At 34.8% G+C, this 18,166-nt stretch overlaps 2 protein-coding genes across 3 annotated transcripts; one reads left to right on the top strand and one right to left on the bottom strand.

Moving 5' to 3' along the window:
* Positions 1–2,082: 2,082 nt before the first annotated feature.
* Positions 2,083–10,822, top strand: ube2wa (ubiquitin conjugating enzyme E2 Wa). Of its 2 annotated transcripts, XM_067362770.1 has the most exons (7): positions 2,083–2,137; positions 2,699–2,790; positions 3,559–3,661; positions 3,752–3,907; positions 3,994–4,069; positions 4,198–8,567; positions 8,756–10,822. In XM_067362770.1, the coding sequence occupies exons 1-6, from the start codon at positions 2,123–2,125 to the stop codon at positions 4,209–4,211; spliced, it is 456 nt and encodes a 151-aa protein (XP_067218871.1). In that variant the 5' UTR covers positions 2,083–2,122; the 3' UTR covers positions 4,212–8,567; positions 8,756–10,822. The 2 variants fall into 2 exon arrangements, with proteins under 2 accessions (XP_067218871.1, XP_067218870.1); XM_067362769.1 differs by lacking the exons at positions 2,083–2,137; positions 2,699–2,790; positions 3,559–3,661; positions 3,752–3,907; positions 3,994–4,069 and having other exon boundaries at positions 4,226–8,567.
* A 3,778-nt stretch (positions 10,823–14,600) lies between these two features.
* On the bottom strand, positions 14,601–18,110 carry rdh10b (retinol dehydrogenase 10b). Its single transcript, XM_067362910.1, has 6 exons — positions 17,433–18,110; positions 15,952–16,187; positions 15,747–15,845; positions 15,497–15,642; positions 15,271–15,402; positions 14,601–15,190 (listed from the first exon to the last, which is right to left on the bottom strand). Exons 1-6 carry the CDS (start codon positions 17,704–17,706, stop codon positions 15,067–15,069), a joined length of 1,011 nt encoding a protein of 336 aa, XP_067219011.1. The 5' UTR covers positions 17,707–18,110; the 3' UTR covers positions 14,601–15,066.
* Between the last annotated feature and the right edge of the window lie 56 nt (positions 18,111–18,166).

The raw sequence follows: 18,166 nt of genomic DNA, 5'->3' as shown, positions 1-18,166 counted from the left end.
TAAGAGAAAGTGGCAAAAGTTCATACAAACATAAGGCTGGTTGGAATTTAAAGCGGGATTTAAGCATCATTTTCACATTTCTTATGTAACCCATGGAGGGAGAGGCTTCAGTTTCTGGGGAAGGTTGTGAAAAATCCTACAATAAAAGAGACAAAAGAATAAGGGCCAGTAACAAAAAATTCAAATGTGTGCCATAAAGAATAGATCAGTGTATCTTCAACTCTGTCAGAGTAAACAGTAAGTGTCTCTTCATTATTTGCTTCAACCTAATAAATAAAGATACGCAGAACATGCAGGTGAAAGAATAAAAAAGGCTTACAACTTTGAATTATATTTTCTCTTGATCTGCTGCCAGTAACACTCTGTTGCAGGGGTTTGGTTGTTAGGTGCATACATCAGTGAGCTTCTTCTTATTTTTATGTTTATTATGTTTACTTTAATGTTATCAAGTGATTTAACAAATTAGTTTATAGATAAATTGCTTTAATAACAATTTTCAGGGTGGCCTATAGTATATATACTACTTCAGGAAAGCCAAATCAAGTTCTTATACCTGACCTGAGAACAAGCTCTCATTTTAATCCTGAAAGTCTTTGTATTTAAATTTGGGGCTGGGAAGTGATTACAATTTTTAATCTAATTAATTACTTATTAATTGCACATTTATCATACATCAAATTTGGCTGAGAAATTACCCCCAAAAGATCATTTGAAATCATTATTGTGTAAAGCATCAAATACAAAAGTAGATTCAGAAAGAAATATTTTATTTGATTCAACATAGAATTTATTACACAAACCTTTGGACCATGAGGTTAAGTAAATGATGACTGAATTTTAAATTTTGTCTAAATTATTTCTTGATTTTTTTTTTTTTATCAATATGGAAATATGAAATTGAAAGTAAACATAAGGTCAGCTGATGTTTTATGAATCATTTTCTTAGAAAAGTTAATTTACTGAAGGCTACCAAGAAAGCTATAGGTTACTAAGTTTATTAAATTAATTCACAATATGCACATTTATTATTAATGTGCCGTATGACAGATTTATCACTTTTATTTTGTTTTTCATGTTTTATTCAAAATATTCACAAACTTGAAAAAATACTATAGCAATTTATAGTAAATGTTTTTGAACCATACTCTACTTGAATTTATTTGTGGTGGTTATTCAGTAATTGCTCTGCTAATATAACAACTATAGTAATATAATCAAATTACCCAATACTGTACTGAGTTTTATACAACTATAGGGTATATTATTACAATACACTACAGTTTACTGTAGTAAAAACTACAGTATAGCCTAGCCTACTACAGTATTTATTAGGCTACATTTCATCAGTTCATAGTTAATACTACAGTATGCTGTAGCATTCATTAACAAGTGTTGTAAATACTACAATATATACAGTAAGCTATACTACAAATTACTATAGTATTTTTTTCATGTGGCCTATCATGAACTAGGCTATATTGGCACTGAGCACCCATGGAAAAAATATGAGATATTCTCCATTCATTTTAACCAATAAAAAACGACTGCCACTTTAAGACGCGACGTTATTTCATTTTTATAGTTCACTTGAGGCAGTCACTATATGGCATTTTTTAACGACGCATGTCGAGTGCAATGCAATACATTAACGCGATAGCTCATCAATGTAATGTGCGTATCTCTCCATGCATTTTTGTATTTAAATTTACATTTTTCATACCATATGTGCAACTTTTGTCGCAAAATGATACTTCAGATTAAATAATATAATTTTCATTTGCTATTTCCTACACTGCTTTTAACATATAATTTAAGCATAGGCTACATTTTAACGCTTTATAAGTTGCAAAATTAAAATTTATTTTCTTTTCCCTGTCTCCCAGTTGAAATGACGCATCATGTTACAATACAATTGTTTTGTAGTTTCTTATGAAAAATAGTATTTTACACTATTTTATCTTATAAAAGAGGATTTTAGTATGTTCACCTGTAAGTTAGTGCCTTGCCCTACACATTGTTTCAAACTGTGAATATTGTTGCATTGCGGTTCCGTGAAAAAAAAAGAAAAAAGATCTGATCAGACGTCATTCGGCCAATCGCCTCTCTACAGGGGTTTTCCATCATGGCGTCTATGCAGGTGAGTATCTTCCTACATACACAAGCAACTATTTTCAAATAACAATGTAAACCGTTTTTTTTACACACATAGCAGTGACACGTACCGGGTTTCGTCCTGTGTCCCTGCCTGTGGTGATCTGAACACAGGAAAGTCAGCTGTTTCATTCGTACGCACATTTGTTTACTTTGTAAGCTAACGTTCAGTCAGTCTGACAGCCCAACAAACTCTGTGCCGTCACATCACAGTTGTGGCGGTAGGAGACGATAGTTATAAACGGGATGTGAAACGAGAATTATTATGTAGCAGAGTTCTTCCGGAGCTGTAAACAATCGTCATGATGCTTAATCGCTAGTTTCTATAGCATTGCGAATCGTTTGTTTGACTAGCTCGGTGTTAGCAGTCTGCTTTGCTAGTTGTGTTTCCCAGTACTTTTCAGACATTTGGATTTAATAAAGATGAATGGTTTAAAATCACACACTGTGCGTTAAAATGATGAATTAGTCGTTTAAATTGATGTAAAGGGGCTGTCCTGTATTTACTTTCAGTTGTGCCTTAACTCAAGTTATTTTCACTTCCTAGAAGCGATTACAAAAGGAGTTGATGGCATTGCAAAGTGATCCACCTCCTGGAATGACACTAAATGAGAGAAGTGTCCAGAACACAATCACTGAGTAAGTTGTAAGATGTGCAAATAAGCAAGACTAAGCAGTCAGTTGGATTATATGTTTGACAGTTTGCAACCTTTCCTTGAAGTAGACATGAAAAATCATCTATTTTATAAATGCATGTTATAGATCTTATTGTAAACAATTCATCTGTGCATGTTCCTTTTTTAAGTTTGATCTTGTAATGTTTCACAAAATTGTCGTAACTGGATCTTCCGGTGAAAACAAAAGACTTTATGTCAGATTCTCCGATCATTTAGTCCACTTAAACCATACCTCTGCAAGCTCACATTTATCTTCCCCCACTTTTAAAAAAACAAATGAAAATATTTTTAATGAAACCTGAGGGATTTCTGTCCCTCCATTGAAAGTCCTTGTAACCAAACATTTTTCATAAAGAGATCATTTCTGAAGAGAAACAACTTTTATTTTAAACTTTGACCGACACACATAAAATAGAGCACTTTAAACATGATAAACAGACTTTTAAACGTGCTTGTGTGAGCAAAGCGTGTTTTATATGAACTTTTTCAATCATCAAAGTGGAAAGTACTCTAAATGGAGGGACAGAAATTGCTCAGGTTTCATTAAAATATCTTCACTTGTGTTTTATGAATTTGAAACGAGGACATGAGGGTGAGTAAATTATGCCAATTTTCATGTCTGGGTGCCTTTAAACCCTTTAAACCAGTTAATTTCTGTATTGAATGGCTTCATTTATATTTATTTGAATCAAAGCAGTGAATCAATGGTTGTATTTTTGTGTTTGTCCAGGTGGTTAATAGATATGGAAGGTGCTCAAGGTACTCTTTATGAAGGGGAGAAGTTTCAACTCCTGTTCAAATTCAGTGGTCGATATCCTTTTGATTCACCTCAGGTAATCTTCTTAAATATGTTGTTGTTGTTGTTGTTGTATTTTTTGGTATCAAAGCTGAATGATTGTTGCTAATAAATATTGTTTCTATAGGTAATGTTCACTGGAGAGAATATACCCATCCATCCGCACGTCTATAGCAACGGTCACATCTGTTTATCTATTTTAACGGAAGACTGGTCACCAGCTCTCTCTGTGCAGTCTGTTTGTTTAAGCATTATCAGCATGCTGTCAAGCTGCAAAGAAAAGGTAAACTTAACCTTTTAGTTTACCAAATCGGAAAAGGTAAATGAAATTCATTATGGTTGTCTAATGAGCTGTTGCTGTTGTTTCAGAGACGTCCTCCAGATAACTCATTTTATGTAAAGACATGTAATAAGAATCCAAAGAAAACTAAGTGGTGGTATCATGGTGAGTGTATCCAATTATCTCCTCTTTCCATGTGAGTTTGTATTGAAGCAGATAAGATCAAATAACTTCGTTTTCTTTGCTCTCTCTGTATAGTTATTTCATGCCTCCTTCTTTTGTTTGTGTTACAGATGATACATGCTAGTATAAACACCATTTTGATACATAAACAGACTTTTACAAGTGCATCAAGTACTTTATGATACAGTCTTTGAGTTAAGACTGAACCAGCAGACCCTGGGATGGTGATTTATATATGGATTAGGCGTACACTTCTGCTGACTGCAAGAAGTGCATAAAACTGCAGGAATGTAACCCACCCGGCAAGTATATTTTGATGGAAGCAAGATGTGGGCATTTTTCTTTTTTAAATCGGTTATTTGATTTACGTTGTATTGTTTTCTTTCATAAACTTCTAAGGGTTTTCACCGTTTGTGCAATAATATCTTCAATGTGGGTTTGGAATTAAAGGGATCATGACATGAGAAATCAAATTTGCTTTGATCTTTTGACATCAGAGGTCTTTGTACCTTAAAACATCCTGCAAGTTTCATATCTTAAAACGTACTCCTCGTTATAAACAAAGCATTGATACAATCAAGCTCCCAAACTGTCTCGTTCTGATATTAGGTGACGTGTCACAGGCAAAAGTTATAGTTATACGTCAATGCACCATAGGCCCCGCCCACTGGCATTCATTGGCTTAATGGCTGACATTTGCCTACACTGACTGGATGCAGCGTTGTTGCATCAAAAGCAAATAGATCCCATTTTAATGACTGATGCTGTCTACACTGGATACAGTATACAAATGTGCGTTCAGTTTCTGACATACTCCAGGTGCTTGAGTCTGTCGACAACAGGACGAATGGAAGATCTCTGTATAGACTTCACAAGGATCCCAGCGTCGGAAACAAGTGAATGGTTTATTTTAATAACGTCCTGGATCATGTCTGAGGATTATGTTTGTTCAGAGCATTTTGTTTTGTAAGCAAAGCATGGTGTAATGGAGAGTTTGCAAAGCCAACTTTATTAGATCTGAAAGTAGCTGCATCACAAAACACAAGTAAATTATTTCACAATGCTTTGTCTTTAAGTGTCGATTTTATATGAATGTTTTCAACACTTACTCGCATGCAATAGCGAATGGGCATTGATACTGTTTCTTATGCAATGACGTTAGCCAATCATAATAGTGGCTGTTTGCTGACACGCCCTAAAACTGGAGCTGCCTCTCCATATATTGTGCAGAAACACTTTATTAACATTATAAGTGAACCTCAAGAAACATATTAAATAAAAATAAATCTATGTCATGACCCCTTTAAAAGAAAACTATTGTAATGTAATGGATCAATAATCAAAAGCAGAGACAGATGTTTATCTTTTCCTTGCTTGGTTATGCACTGTGAAATTCAAACAGGGCACATTTGTTCATGAATATTTTATCTATATACTTAAAAAACATAGTTTCTTTTAAAACAAAACTATAGGTGTCCTGCACCTTTGGTCCTTTTCCCTAATAAGCCATTTAAGTTGAATTTTGTAGCTGAGTTTGCTGTATAGTACTATTCTGATAAATGTCATATTTACAGATACGTACAGATTAGATGCAGGGTGTTGATCATATTATATGATCTTAAGGGTAATTTGGAATTACACAAAGAAATGCTTTATGGGTTAAGGTTTAAGCACTGGCTTTATAGATAGACCCACATTTTGTGTAGTTAAAACGAGATAACTTTTTAGGCATAATCACTTTATCTTTTATGTAAAGCTCTAGTTATATTAAAATGGTCTGTTTGATTAATTGGTTGTATCCTGCTGTGCTGGGTAAGATTCTTTTAAATAGTTAGCTTTAGAAAACGTAAAGTTTGTCTTCATTGTTTTGTTAAAACTTTATTTAACTTTATTTAAAACAAATGTTCTTATTAAAGTAATATATTTTGAAATCCTGTCATGTATTTTAATTAGACTACTTTATAAATGTATATTGTTTTGAATAATGAAGTCATTTTCAAAATTGTCAACAGACTGTTTGATATAAGAGAAGTATGTAAAGTACACACTTCAGTATTTATGGTAGCTTGTGATTGAATGCTGATCTGTCCACTAGAGGGAAGTATAGTAATGTCAAGTGAGCAGATATATTTACATTCACGTTCATATTTGTTCAGCAAAGAGGTAAACTACTCATTTACACTACCGTTCAAAAGTTTGGGCTCAGTAAGATTTTTTTTTTTTTTTAAATTCAAAGTTATATTTATTTGATCAAAAATGATTAAAGTTTAAAACAAATGTTTTCTATTTTAATACATTTTTATTCCTGTAATGTCAAAGCAGAATTTTCAGCATCATTCACAAGACTCCAGTCTTCAGTGTCACATGATCCTTCAGAAATCATTCTAATATGCTGATTTGGTGCTCAAGAGTTGTACTGCTTAATGATCATGATTTTCTGACTATAATAGAATTCAAAAGAGCAACATATTTTTATTTATTTTGTAGAAATGTCAGTCTTCACTAACATTAATGGATTCCTGTTTGAATAAAATAATTAATTTTTTTCAAAAAAAAAAAAAAAAAAAAAAAAACTACTTTTGATCCCATGCGTCCTGGAACACCTGGAAAATTGATGAATACTTTTCCAGTCCTGGAAAACACTGGCCCAAAACACTTAAAGGTAAGGAAAGCGATTTTTTTCTTAAAAACCTTTTGTTATTCTGGTTGACACTCTCTTCACATCCTGATGGCAATTAATAGCCTGATCGAAGTGGCGTAAATAAAAAAAAAAAAAATACGTAATATCTTATGTGGAAGTCTCAGGACCAAAAAATGTTCCTCAAATCATCGCATTCAATCTGATAGAATGTCATATATATATATTTGTGAACAACAAAGTGTAAACACAATGTAAATACAAGATTAAATACACATTAAGCAATTCAAAGATGGCATTCTAAGCGTTTATCGTGTGTGTTTAAGCTACTGAAGTCTGTCAATCGTCATTAGAGCGCCACCCTCAGGCTGAATAACGCAAAGACATTAGAATTGTGCCAAAAGTCTGATGCGTTTAGCGATTAGAATATAAAGTTTACAAAATGGTTATCATAAATAGCGCTAAGACCCAGAATCTGCCCTACCTAAATTTATGACCAGGAGCCGCTACTGATCATTAAAACAAATATCTGAATATCTGTCTATTATGAAGTCGTGTATAACGACAGTCGGTCCGTGTGAAGTGAATGCGGACTGGAGAGTTCAGCTTCACTGGAGACGCGATCGACAAACTTTAAATCCTTGATTTTAAAATATGCTGCGCTATATCCAGTTGCCCAATATGTCATATTCATCCTATATTTTCATTGTGCTGTAAAATTAGTGTTACCTTGGCAAGAAGTTGCCAAGATATAAGCATGTTTATTTTAAGGATATATTTATTTTTTTTAATTTAAATTTTAATTCATTCATTTAGTTTAAATTTTCATATTTCTAATTTATTAAATATGAATTAAAATAAATATAAATTATACATATTATATATCGACTTTATATTGGCCATCGAAAAAAAACAACAACTTAATTGGTCGACCACTCGTGGCCCTTGGCTTTGTATTGTTGGCAGAATTTGGCCCCTGGTGAAAACTAATTGAGGAACCATGCTGTAAATACAGGGAACCCTCTCATACACTGTACGGTTCTTAAACACTATGACACATTCAAGCATACATATCATTTACAGTAAGCTCCTCTCTAGTGTTTTTTATAGCTAACTAACAAACTGCGAACATTGGATAACTTTCTTCAGGTAAATGCAAGGTTAAGTGACATAAGTTGTTTTATTGACGTCTTTCCGTCGCTGAAACGCTGATTGAGCGATTACATGAGACATGATACGGATTTTGGTAAATTGCATCTTTCAGCCTTTTATGTTTAGGCTATGTTTTTTCATGCTATTAAATTGTATTAAAGTGGAAGGAAAGACTCGCTACAGCACGGAATACATCAACATTGTAAGTAGGCGACACTTGCTGTGTTTTTTCAATTTGAGCAAAACTGGACATAAATTCTTATTCTAAAATTTTATAAAAATCCTCCAACTAACAATGATCTTTCTTCTATCCTGGTCATCCCACACCCCTTCCATGAGAGATCGGTCTGTTAACCCTTGTTAACAGGGGTCCTAAAGTTCCAGAGATCATTGAGCTGTTGGACTGGCAGGACCAACCTGACCAATACATCATGGTCTTGGAGCATCCCCCATTCTGCCATGATCTGCTGGCTCTTTTGAACAGTCAGGAAGGCTTCCTCAATGAGGAAGCAGCACGATTTATAATGACACAGACAACAATGGCCACTCACATGTGCTGTCGCTGTGGAGTTTTCCACAGCGACATTAAACTGGAGAACCTGCTGATCAACACAGAACAACTTGAGGTCAAACTGATCGATTTCGGGTGTGTAGATCTCCCGCAAGAATCCACCTATGACCTCTTCTGTGGTATGTTTTATGCACCAAACCTGTAGTTCAGGACTTGGTCAATCCTGGTTTGGCCACGGATTGAACTCACTTTTGACGCACCAATGTTGTGAATCAAACAACTAAATTATTTAATGATGCTATATTGGATTCAGAGAAAACACGTTGTAGTATTTCAAGATTACTCATCAGAAATCTCTTTCTTTCAGGCACAGAGGAGTACTGCCCACCTGAGTGCTACACAAATATCACGTTAAACCAGCTACTGTGTGGTTTCTGGGAGTGCTGTTATTCGTGTTGTTGTGCAGACGCTTTCCAGAACCCAACGACCTGGAGAAGATTTATGATGGCATCTGGTCCGAGCCTGACTTGTCAAACGGTGCAGTGCAACAATCCCCTGTCACAGCCGACTTTAGGCAGAGCTCTCTTGGCCGCCCCAGAAGTTCATGTGGAAGCTGCCTAATCCACGGCCCAATCCAAAGGATCCTGCACTGGATGTCACAGAATTTCCCATATTTGGCCGCTCCATCCCTCTGCTTAGCATTTAGGAGGCTGATATGTGTGGTCCCACAATGCAGTAATATTTGCATTCAGCAGTATTTAGTGACCACATATGTAAATGAAATGTAGAAAGTGTAAATGATATTACAAATTTGTTATTTATTCCAGATCAAATAGTTTTGACTCAGGGCAAAGATAAGTTTCATAACTTTATATTTTTGTTTAACCTTGCTTTAAACATCTCAAACATCCCTTAATCCATCAAGTAAACAGCCAATTCTAAATACAATGCTTTCAAATAAGCCATGAGCATATAAATGATCTTTTTCAATGCAACTAAAGTTAAAATCACATTCCAAACCAATAACCAATTTGTGTGTGTTAAATTATGTGGCTCAGTATTGGCCGACACTTTACATGTGAGCCCTCGGATTTCATCAAAAATATCTTAATTTGCGTTCCGAAAATGAATGAAGGTATTATGTGTTTAGAATGACATGAGGGCTTGACTGTTCCAATAGAAACCATCTATATTGATAAAGTCACAGGTAAACTAAGGTCCAACCTGGTGTTTTACCAGCTATGTTATATATGACAGTGCTAATAACACAGATTATGAATAATGTTGCTTGTAGAGGTTTTAATTTACACCCTGTCTACACTGGTTGTGGGTGTCTTTTTCGTCTCAAAAGTCAAGTCAAATCAACTTTACTTGGATAGCTCTTTTTACAGCGTTCATACACATTTCTACCAATAAATTTCCATGACTTTTGAGGCAAATATTCATGACCTAACGTTCCATGAAAAGTCTGTGTATACATGTAAAATGAGAAATAAATGTTATTTTCATGGAATTTTATTAAATAAATAAATAAATGTATTGATTGATTTATTTAATTATGTAATTAATAATTAATTAAATTAATCATTTAATAAATCAATAACCCCCAAGAAGACATGGTTTACTGTGAATTTATAACAGCTAAGCGGCATTGTTAGGCATGACTCACAGCTTCACGGGGCTTATTGCTTTTATAAAATGGTTACCACACAATACAAATAATATTAACACCAAAAAATATGTATCAATGCAACTTTCATGAAGTAAAATCATTAAAAGACTTCCCCCGTTGGAAAAAAATAGTCCTTGAACGTGAACAGCAACAGAAGTTACATTATTATGCCATTAGATGGCGGCAAAGATTGTCTTTATGAGCGAGTCACTCAGTCGCAAAGACTTTTATTGAAAATTGAATATTGAATTGTATATTGAAAGACACAAATGACAAATGCTTCGACTAGAGCTGTCAGTGTCAGCAGGGCATGGGGGAACCTATTAAATGTTAAAAGAACAAGATTGCACGGAACATTCAAACTGATTTTTATTATGAATATAGGACTGACCTGAAGGAAAATGCTAAATTTGAATAGAGGTAATACAATCGGTCACTCAATATCTCTCTCACAATACTTACTCTTCTACATAATGCAGCTTTAATTAACTAAATGAATAGAAAACAAACATATTTACATTGCTAAGAGTGGTTTCTAGCAACATACACATTCAGTGGCGCAGCGATACTTCTGTAATGCGGTCAGCTGTGTGTTTTCGGGGATTTTACAACGGCTTCGAACGCGACTCAACCAATCAGAATCAAGGGCCGGAACTATCCGTTTTATAACAATTATTTAATTATTTCAGAATAAACTTGTACATTTAATTGTTGTTTTATTGAATTCATTATTTATTTAATTATTTCCTTTTGAGTAATTTGGTCCTCCGCATGCTAGTCATCAAAAATTATCCTTATAGTATTTTTACTCAGCTGGAGGTATGTTTTCTGTTCTTGATGTGCGTCTTATTTTGGTGAATCATCTGTTGAAACTAAATAAAGATCAAGCTAAATAAAAAAAAATTGTCTGGAATGTTTCTGAGCTGTTTATACAGATGTGATTCTAAAGTCCTCTGTCTGATGAACAGTACAGTCATCTCTTTTTCTCTTCCGTCAGACGGAATTCCAATGCTTAGGATTTTCCTCGTAGGATATCTGATATATCTTGAAACATGTCTCTGACATCATTGCATTGGCAATGTAATGGTATCATCCAAATGAGCGGTGGGAGTGGGTGTCATTTCCTGGTAAAGGGAACGGGATTGACTGTGGATCAGTGATCTCTCATGCTTGTTCATTTCCAGGGGAGTTAACAGAGCAGGTCTGAGCCTATTAGTCAGAGGGGTCTACCAATGGGGGAGCCCAACAGGGGAGCTGTCTGCCAAACCAACATTACTGGCAGTGATGCAAGTATAAACTGAAACTCTTTAGTTTTTTTAATTTGATAAAACAGGAGTATTGCAAATCAAAAAATGTTAAACTATTTTTAATGATAACAAAACTTAGTTGTTTCTTAAGATTTTTGCTGCAAACACCCACAGCTAAATTAGGTGGAGGTGAAGATGAATGTGTAACTTGTCAAATGTAATCTCAAAGCAATTAATAGTAAATCAAAATAATCGTCAGTGCATAATTAATAACTGATTCAACAGACTCCAGTGAAAGCACATCACAAACACCTTACAATGAGCTGCTACACATCGACCAATCAATCTTTTATGCTGTCATCTCTAATTAGGGATATGCTGCATACTTTTTGAGTTTGTACAAGGGGTTCATTATTGTTTTGTGGTATTTAGGCTGAAAGTGGAGTTATCTAACCAACAGACAGGCGTTGCTTGTTGGCTTTTATTCACTGAATTGTCAGTCCATGTTCCTGTTTTTTTGTTAGGCTGTGACATGAAACAATGTTTAGTAACACTGGCATCTTAATAATCCGTATGAAGCAAGATTACGTAATGTCATTTGGATCATTTCAACACTTTCACAACATTAAAGAGAAAAAAATCCACTTTGTAGTCAGGATTCTGAAAAACAAACAGCATTATTTGCTATATATTTAAAAAGATTGTCAAAAACACTTCCTACTGTAAATGTATTTCTGCAGGCAGTGTGAACTAAAGACCAAACTACTGTGAGCTCATTCCTGATTTGACTATCACTGACAATTGAGAGGAATCCCATTTTCCCTCTGGCCAGGAACAAGTGTATGTATTTAGAATCAGTCTGATGGCATTTGAATGTGATTCCCTGTTTCTCTCATTCCATTGATAAGGACGTCTGATAATTCTCTCCGATGGTCACTGGTATTTCCGCAAGTGAGTGGGCAGGGAAAGACTCATTCGTCGGCTATTCATTATGTAGTCACATCCATACAGGGGTGTTAGTGATAGGACTGGGTGTAGGGTGGCAGAGGATAAATTACTTTTGCATACAATTAATAAACAAAACTGAGCTAAAATGATTGTTGTGATTTTAACAGTAAAAGACTAAAAATGATAAGGGAGATATCCTTACTATATAAAATAACTGTAATAGATCTAACTTCACATTTATTGTAATTTTACAGTAAAATACTGTTAAATTTACAGTTTTGGAAGTGAAAAATAACAAGTCATAATTTACAGTGAAAACCGTAAATTGACATGCGTGACAATTCACATTTGATGTATTTTCATTTTTTTCTTATCAGTAATGTAGGGTTTTATGTACCTCTTATGTTGTTAAATGAATGTTTATTGCATTACTTTAGTGTCATGTGTGTTAGTGTTACCATGATGGTGTTTCGTATTTGAATGACACTGCACCTTCTATATACTATAATATTTACCTTCTCAGCTTGTGTAAAAGCTGCTTTTGATGAGCTTTGATTCATCATGTGACTTTAACATTATATCAGTTATTATATAACATTATATTAGTTATTATATAACACATTTAAAACAGCAAATGGCTGACCAAAGTCTAAAAAAAAATAAAAATAACAAAAACACAAAGCAAACCATCATACACTCTCAATTAATTAAAAGTTAAGAAAAAAAATATTTTTTAAGAGAAGATTTAAAAACAGTTTAAGACTGTGCTGATCTGATATAGGCCAGGAGGCTGTTCCACAGCCTAGGGCCAGCAGCAAAGGCTCTATCTCCTCTATGCTTTAATCATGATCTGGGCACAGAGAGAAGTCTCTTATCACTGGACCTCAGATTTTGCATGGGACTGTAGGGATAGAGTAGTTCAGACAAATAGCTTGGTGCCTGGTTATTTAAAGATTTAAAAACAAAAAGAAGAATTTTAGATTCTAAAATGCACAGGTAACCCATGAAGCGATTTCAAGATTGGAGTAACATGATCAAATTTGTGTTTTCTTCTGAGGCATTTTGCACTAATTGGAGACGAGCGATAGAGGATTTGGATATGCCAAAGTAAAGAGAGTTGCAGTAATCCAAGCCAGATGTAATAAGTGCATGGATCGCAATCTCTAAGGTTTTCTCAGAGACAGAGGATTCAATCTTAGACGTAGCTGAAAAAAGCAAGAAGTAATCAAAGAATTTAGTTGTTTTTTAAAATTTAATGTTCTGATCCTAAACAACACGAATACGTTTTTTAATGCAGGATGAGGTAAAAGGAGCAGGGTAGTCTAGGTCAATGCTTCATGGGGGCCAAAGAGTATAACCTTAGTTTTCGATTCATTCAAAAACATTTTAGAGAACCACATTTTCACTTCATCTAGGCGTGCAAAAAGAGTTTCCAGAGCAGCATTTATGTTGAGTTTCAGAGGTAAATAAATTTGGGTATCATCTGCATAGCAGTGAAATACACCATGCTTTCTGAAATGGTGCCCAGAGGAAGTAAATACAGAGAAAAAAGAATGGGTGCAAGAATTGAACCCTGCTGTACTCCACAAGAGAGTTGAGCAGGCGATGAAGAAAAATGACCCAATCTGACAGAGAAACTACTATTTGTTAAATAAGACTTAAACCAACTGAGAAAAGTTCCCTGAATGCAGACAAAACATTCTAGTCGGATAGAAGAATTTTAGGATCGACTGTATCAAAAGCCAAGGCTAACTGTTTCATCTGTATTTTTATAAATGTTAACAAATATTAATACATACAGTATGTATGGTCTTGTTCATTGCAGTTGAACAATTTACATATTTTTACATTTAAATCAACAGTTATGCAATACAAATTATAATCATCTTATTTGAGCAATGTTTTCTCTGCATTAAATGCATTTTTTTTTTCGGTGATAATGTTCACAGAATTTGTATGATTTTCAGTTACATGATAATATTTTCAGCCCATATTTTCACCTGAATTTATATATATGAAAATCATACTTAATATATTTTAATGGCCTGCTTTATGCTTTAAACTGGCCTCACAAGGAACATTTTTTTACTGAGATTATAGCAGTTTATCAGTGGTAAAATGCTTTGGAATATTTCCTGCAGTTAAATGCATAAAGAACTGGGAAATACAGCTCTAGAATGTTTTTTCTTTCCTCCCACAAAGGCAGCCCTTGCAACTTTCCTAATTTTCATATCTTAATCAAACTTTCATGACCACATTTTAGATTGAGCCTCCACCTTGTTTGTGCACAAAAAAAGGGGGGAATGCCTTTATCACTTTGCACTACTTTAATCTAGAAAAAAAAAAAAAAGACACCGTACATGATATATGAAGACTGTTTATTTAATAAGCACTTATGGCATTTTCTGCTAATCTTTTGTCTTAATCATTGGTGTAATCCAAATCATCAACACATCAAGACCAAAAAAGGCAACAAGAAGAAATACTTTCAATACATGTAGTGCATGTTGTAGTGTTATTAGGAGGATAAAACCCTCTAAAGTGACAAAGTCATGGAATGCTGAGAGGAAAGCAACAATACATGACAAATAAAATGTGAATACATATAAATATGTGACAGGCCTTCTTATGCAATCTTACAGTAACAACATTTAATAATTAAAGTTAATTGCTAAATGTGTTCTACATTTGTAATTTTTAAAATCTCAAATTTGACAGCAAAATGTCAATCAGAAAAAACTCATAATGTATAGCTTTCATCGTTCCAGAGGAACTACACAGAATTTAGCAGCACTGCTCAGTCAGAACCAGTTAGATTCCAGTCTTTGATTCATTGTTGTTCGTGGACTCCTTCCGTTGTGCCAGAAAGGGGTACATGCACTTATCAGCACCGATAAATCTGTACATGCACACAATGGCATCAAATGGCAAAATGCTGCAAGATATGAGAAATTAAAGACCATTACACATATACCCGTTAAATAAAACAAGAATATCATCAAATATTATACTTACGTTTTCATGAAGGTGACCATGTACATGACGCGTGGCGTGCAGATCATTGCTTGGTCTGTTAGTATAGCTCTCATGGCCTGTTTTACACAATACTCTGGCTTTAGCGGTGGAAAAAGTGGAGCCATTTCTTTCCTGGTTAAAAAGATTGTAAGGGAACAATTATAATTAGAAGTCTTGGCATCAGAAGTAAATTAAAGATATTTAATAAAAACAACAAAACACAAACCTAATTTTGCAGCCTTTGAACATGCCAGTGTCAACTAAAAAAGGACAGACAAGCGTCATCTTTATTCCATCCTTATCAGCTGCTTTCAGTTCATGGCTCAAAGACTCATGGAAGCCAATGGCTCCAAACTTGCTTGCACAATAATCCTACAATAAAAGGAGAAAAGTTATTAACTGAACTGCATCTTTGCAACATATTGTAGTACATTATACTTATATACAAGATGAAAAAAAGTGACTTTTTTTTTTACCTCCACACCAGCAGTAGTGAACAAGCCCAGTGAACTGGCAACAGTTACAATGTGTCCGTGATTCAGCTCCAGCATCTTGGGAAGGAAAGCCTTTGTAGTCTGCGAATATAAATGTATACAGAATCAAAAAAATTAACACACACGCACACAAAAAGTGTGAATAAAGACTTGACATTAATGGTGCTGATCAAAGCCACATACTGACCCAGAAGTGAGCATGGCAGTTGACCATCATAGTCCTTTCAATAAGCTCATCTGGGCACTCAAGAAGATGACGTCCTGAGACAACTCCAGCATTATTGATCAACAGGTCGATGTTGCCCACCTCTTTGCGCACCTTCTCTGCGGTCGAATACACACTCTCGCGTTTACCAACATCACAAACATACGTGTAAACTTTCAGCTGGAACAGAGGCAACTCTTGAACACTATCTGAAGACCCTGTAAGAAAAAGGAATAAATGTGTTAACAGAACAGTATTGCAAACATTCAACCCATTTAATATAAAACCAATTTTAAAACTTAATATTGGGTATTACTGACCAACTGAGCAAAACACTAAATTCTCATCAGCTACCAGTAATAAAACACATACTTTAAAAGGATTAGTTCACTTTCAAATTAATCTCCTGAACTCACCTCCATGTCATCCAAGATGTTCATGTTTTTCTTTCTTCAGTCGAAAAGAAATTAAGGTTTTTGATGAAAACATTACAGGATTTCTCTCCATATAGTGGACTTCAATGGAGCCCAAACTGTTGAAGGTCCAAATTGCAGTTTTAGTGCAGCTTCAAAACGTTATACACGATCCCAGACGAGAAATAAGGGTCTAAACTAGAGAAACCATTTGCTCTAAAAAATTATGTAAGATTTAAGTTAACAATAAATACTTCTCTTGAACTAGCTCACTTCTTCTCTATTTGAATTCTGGCAGTGTAGACACTGCTAAGTGTATTACTGCCCTCCACAGGTTAAAGTCTGAACTAATTGTTATATATTTGCACAAGCATATTGTATATGACAGTTTAGTTCAAACTTTTGCAGTGTCTACACTGCTGGAATTCAAATAGAGAAGAAGAGAGCTAGTTCAAGATGAGCATTTATGGTTAAAACGTACAAAATTCAAAAAAAGATTTTAGAAAATGCGATGGTTTCTCTAGATAAGACCCTTATTTCTCATCTGGGATCGCTGTAAACTGTAATTATGACCTTCAACCGTTTGGGCTCCATTGAAGTCCACTATATGGAGAAAAATCCTGGAATGTTTTCATCAAAAACCTTAATTTCTTTTCGACTGAAGAAAGAAAAACGAACATCTTGGATGACATGGGGGTGAGTAAGTTATCAGGAAATTTTAATTTGAAAGTTAACTAATCCTTTAACAAAGTTTAAGACTTTTTAAAGTTTTATTGAGTTATACATTTCCTGGGATTAAATTGGTTAATTGAAGTGCTTTTGTACTTAAAAAGCACTTCAAATTTCAACATTTACAAATACATTAATAAAACCAAAAGTTGTATCGGTCAATATTTAATGGAACTGAGCCAACACGAACTAACAGTTGTAATAAACACGGTAACGAATGTATTGCTTTAATGTTAAGTAATAGGACTTTATTGTGGAAGAATAAAAAAAAAAAAAAAAAAGTGGAAGAAAGGGTAACGTTAGTTTCTAAACTAAACTCACCAGCGGAGGGGTTCAGTTCTCTGTAAATGTCCCGCACCATCTCTGCGGTCTCTTCGTTAGCCTGTCGGTTGATGTCCCACAGAACAAGGATCGCTCGTCTCCGGGCAAACTCCAGGGCAAAGAGCCGCCCGAGACCGCTTCCAGCCCCAGTAATAACACACACCTGCCCCTCCACACTCTTCTCCCGAGGACGAATAAACCATTTACCACCGGCCAGCACAAACGACCAAATTATTTTAAAAGTGACCACGAATAATTCAGTAACGATATTCATGATGTGCGCGTGCCGCTGTGTTTCCAATCGCCAAACTAAACAAACTACAGCAACATTCAGTTCCAACAGCAAAGAAAGAAATCAAACAGCAGATGTGCTCAAAGAAAAACCCTGTCGAGCAGCAAATAAAATCCGGACCCCTCAACTTCCAAGACGGGATGAAATCTGCCCATAACAGTGTGTTTTTGTGGCTCTCCAGCTCTTTAAATATGATCGAAATCCCTTGACTTCATAACTTTCCACGCGCGTGTCCGCCTGCTATGCAAAGTAGTCATAGCTTGTGCGTCATATCTATATGCGCTGTTACCAGCGTATGTACTTCTCAATGGATTTTAAAGATAAAACATCAATTCAACCAGAACGTCTACTAAAAGTAAAATAATTACGGTATTAATTTTTAAAATTCAGGCAATATATCTAGAGACCCAATAGGGAACCGGAAGTATGAAGGACCTACCTT

This window comes from Chanodichthys erythropterus, chromosome 16 (assembly GCF_024489055.1).
Source record: "Chanodichthys erythropterus isolate Z2021 chromosome 16, ASM2448905v1, whole genome shotgun sequence".
NCBI lineage: Eukaryota > Metazoa > Chordata > Actinopteri > Cypriniformes > Xenocyprididae > Chanodichthys > Chanodichthys erythropterus.
The sequence above is the reverse complement of the archived record's forward strand: the minus strand, read 5'-3'. Positions and strand labels throughout refer to the sequence as shown.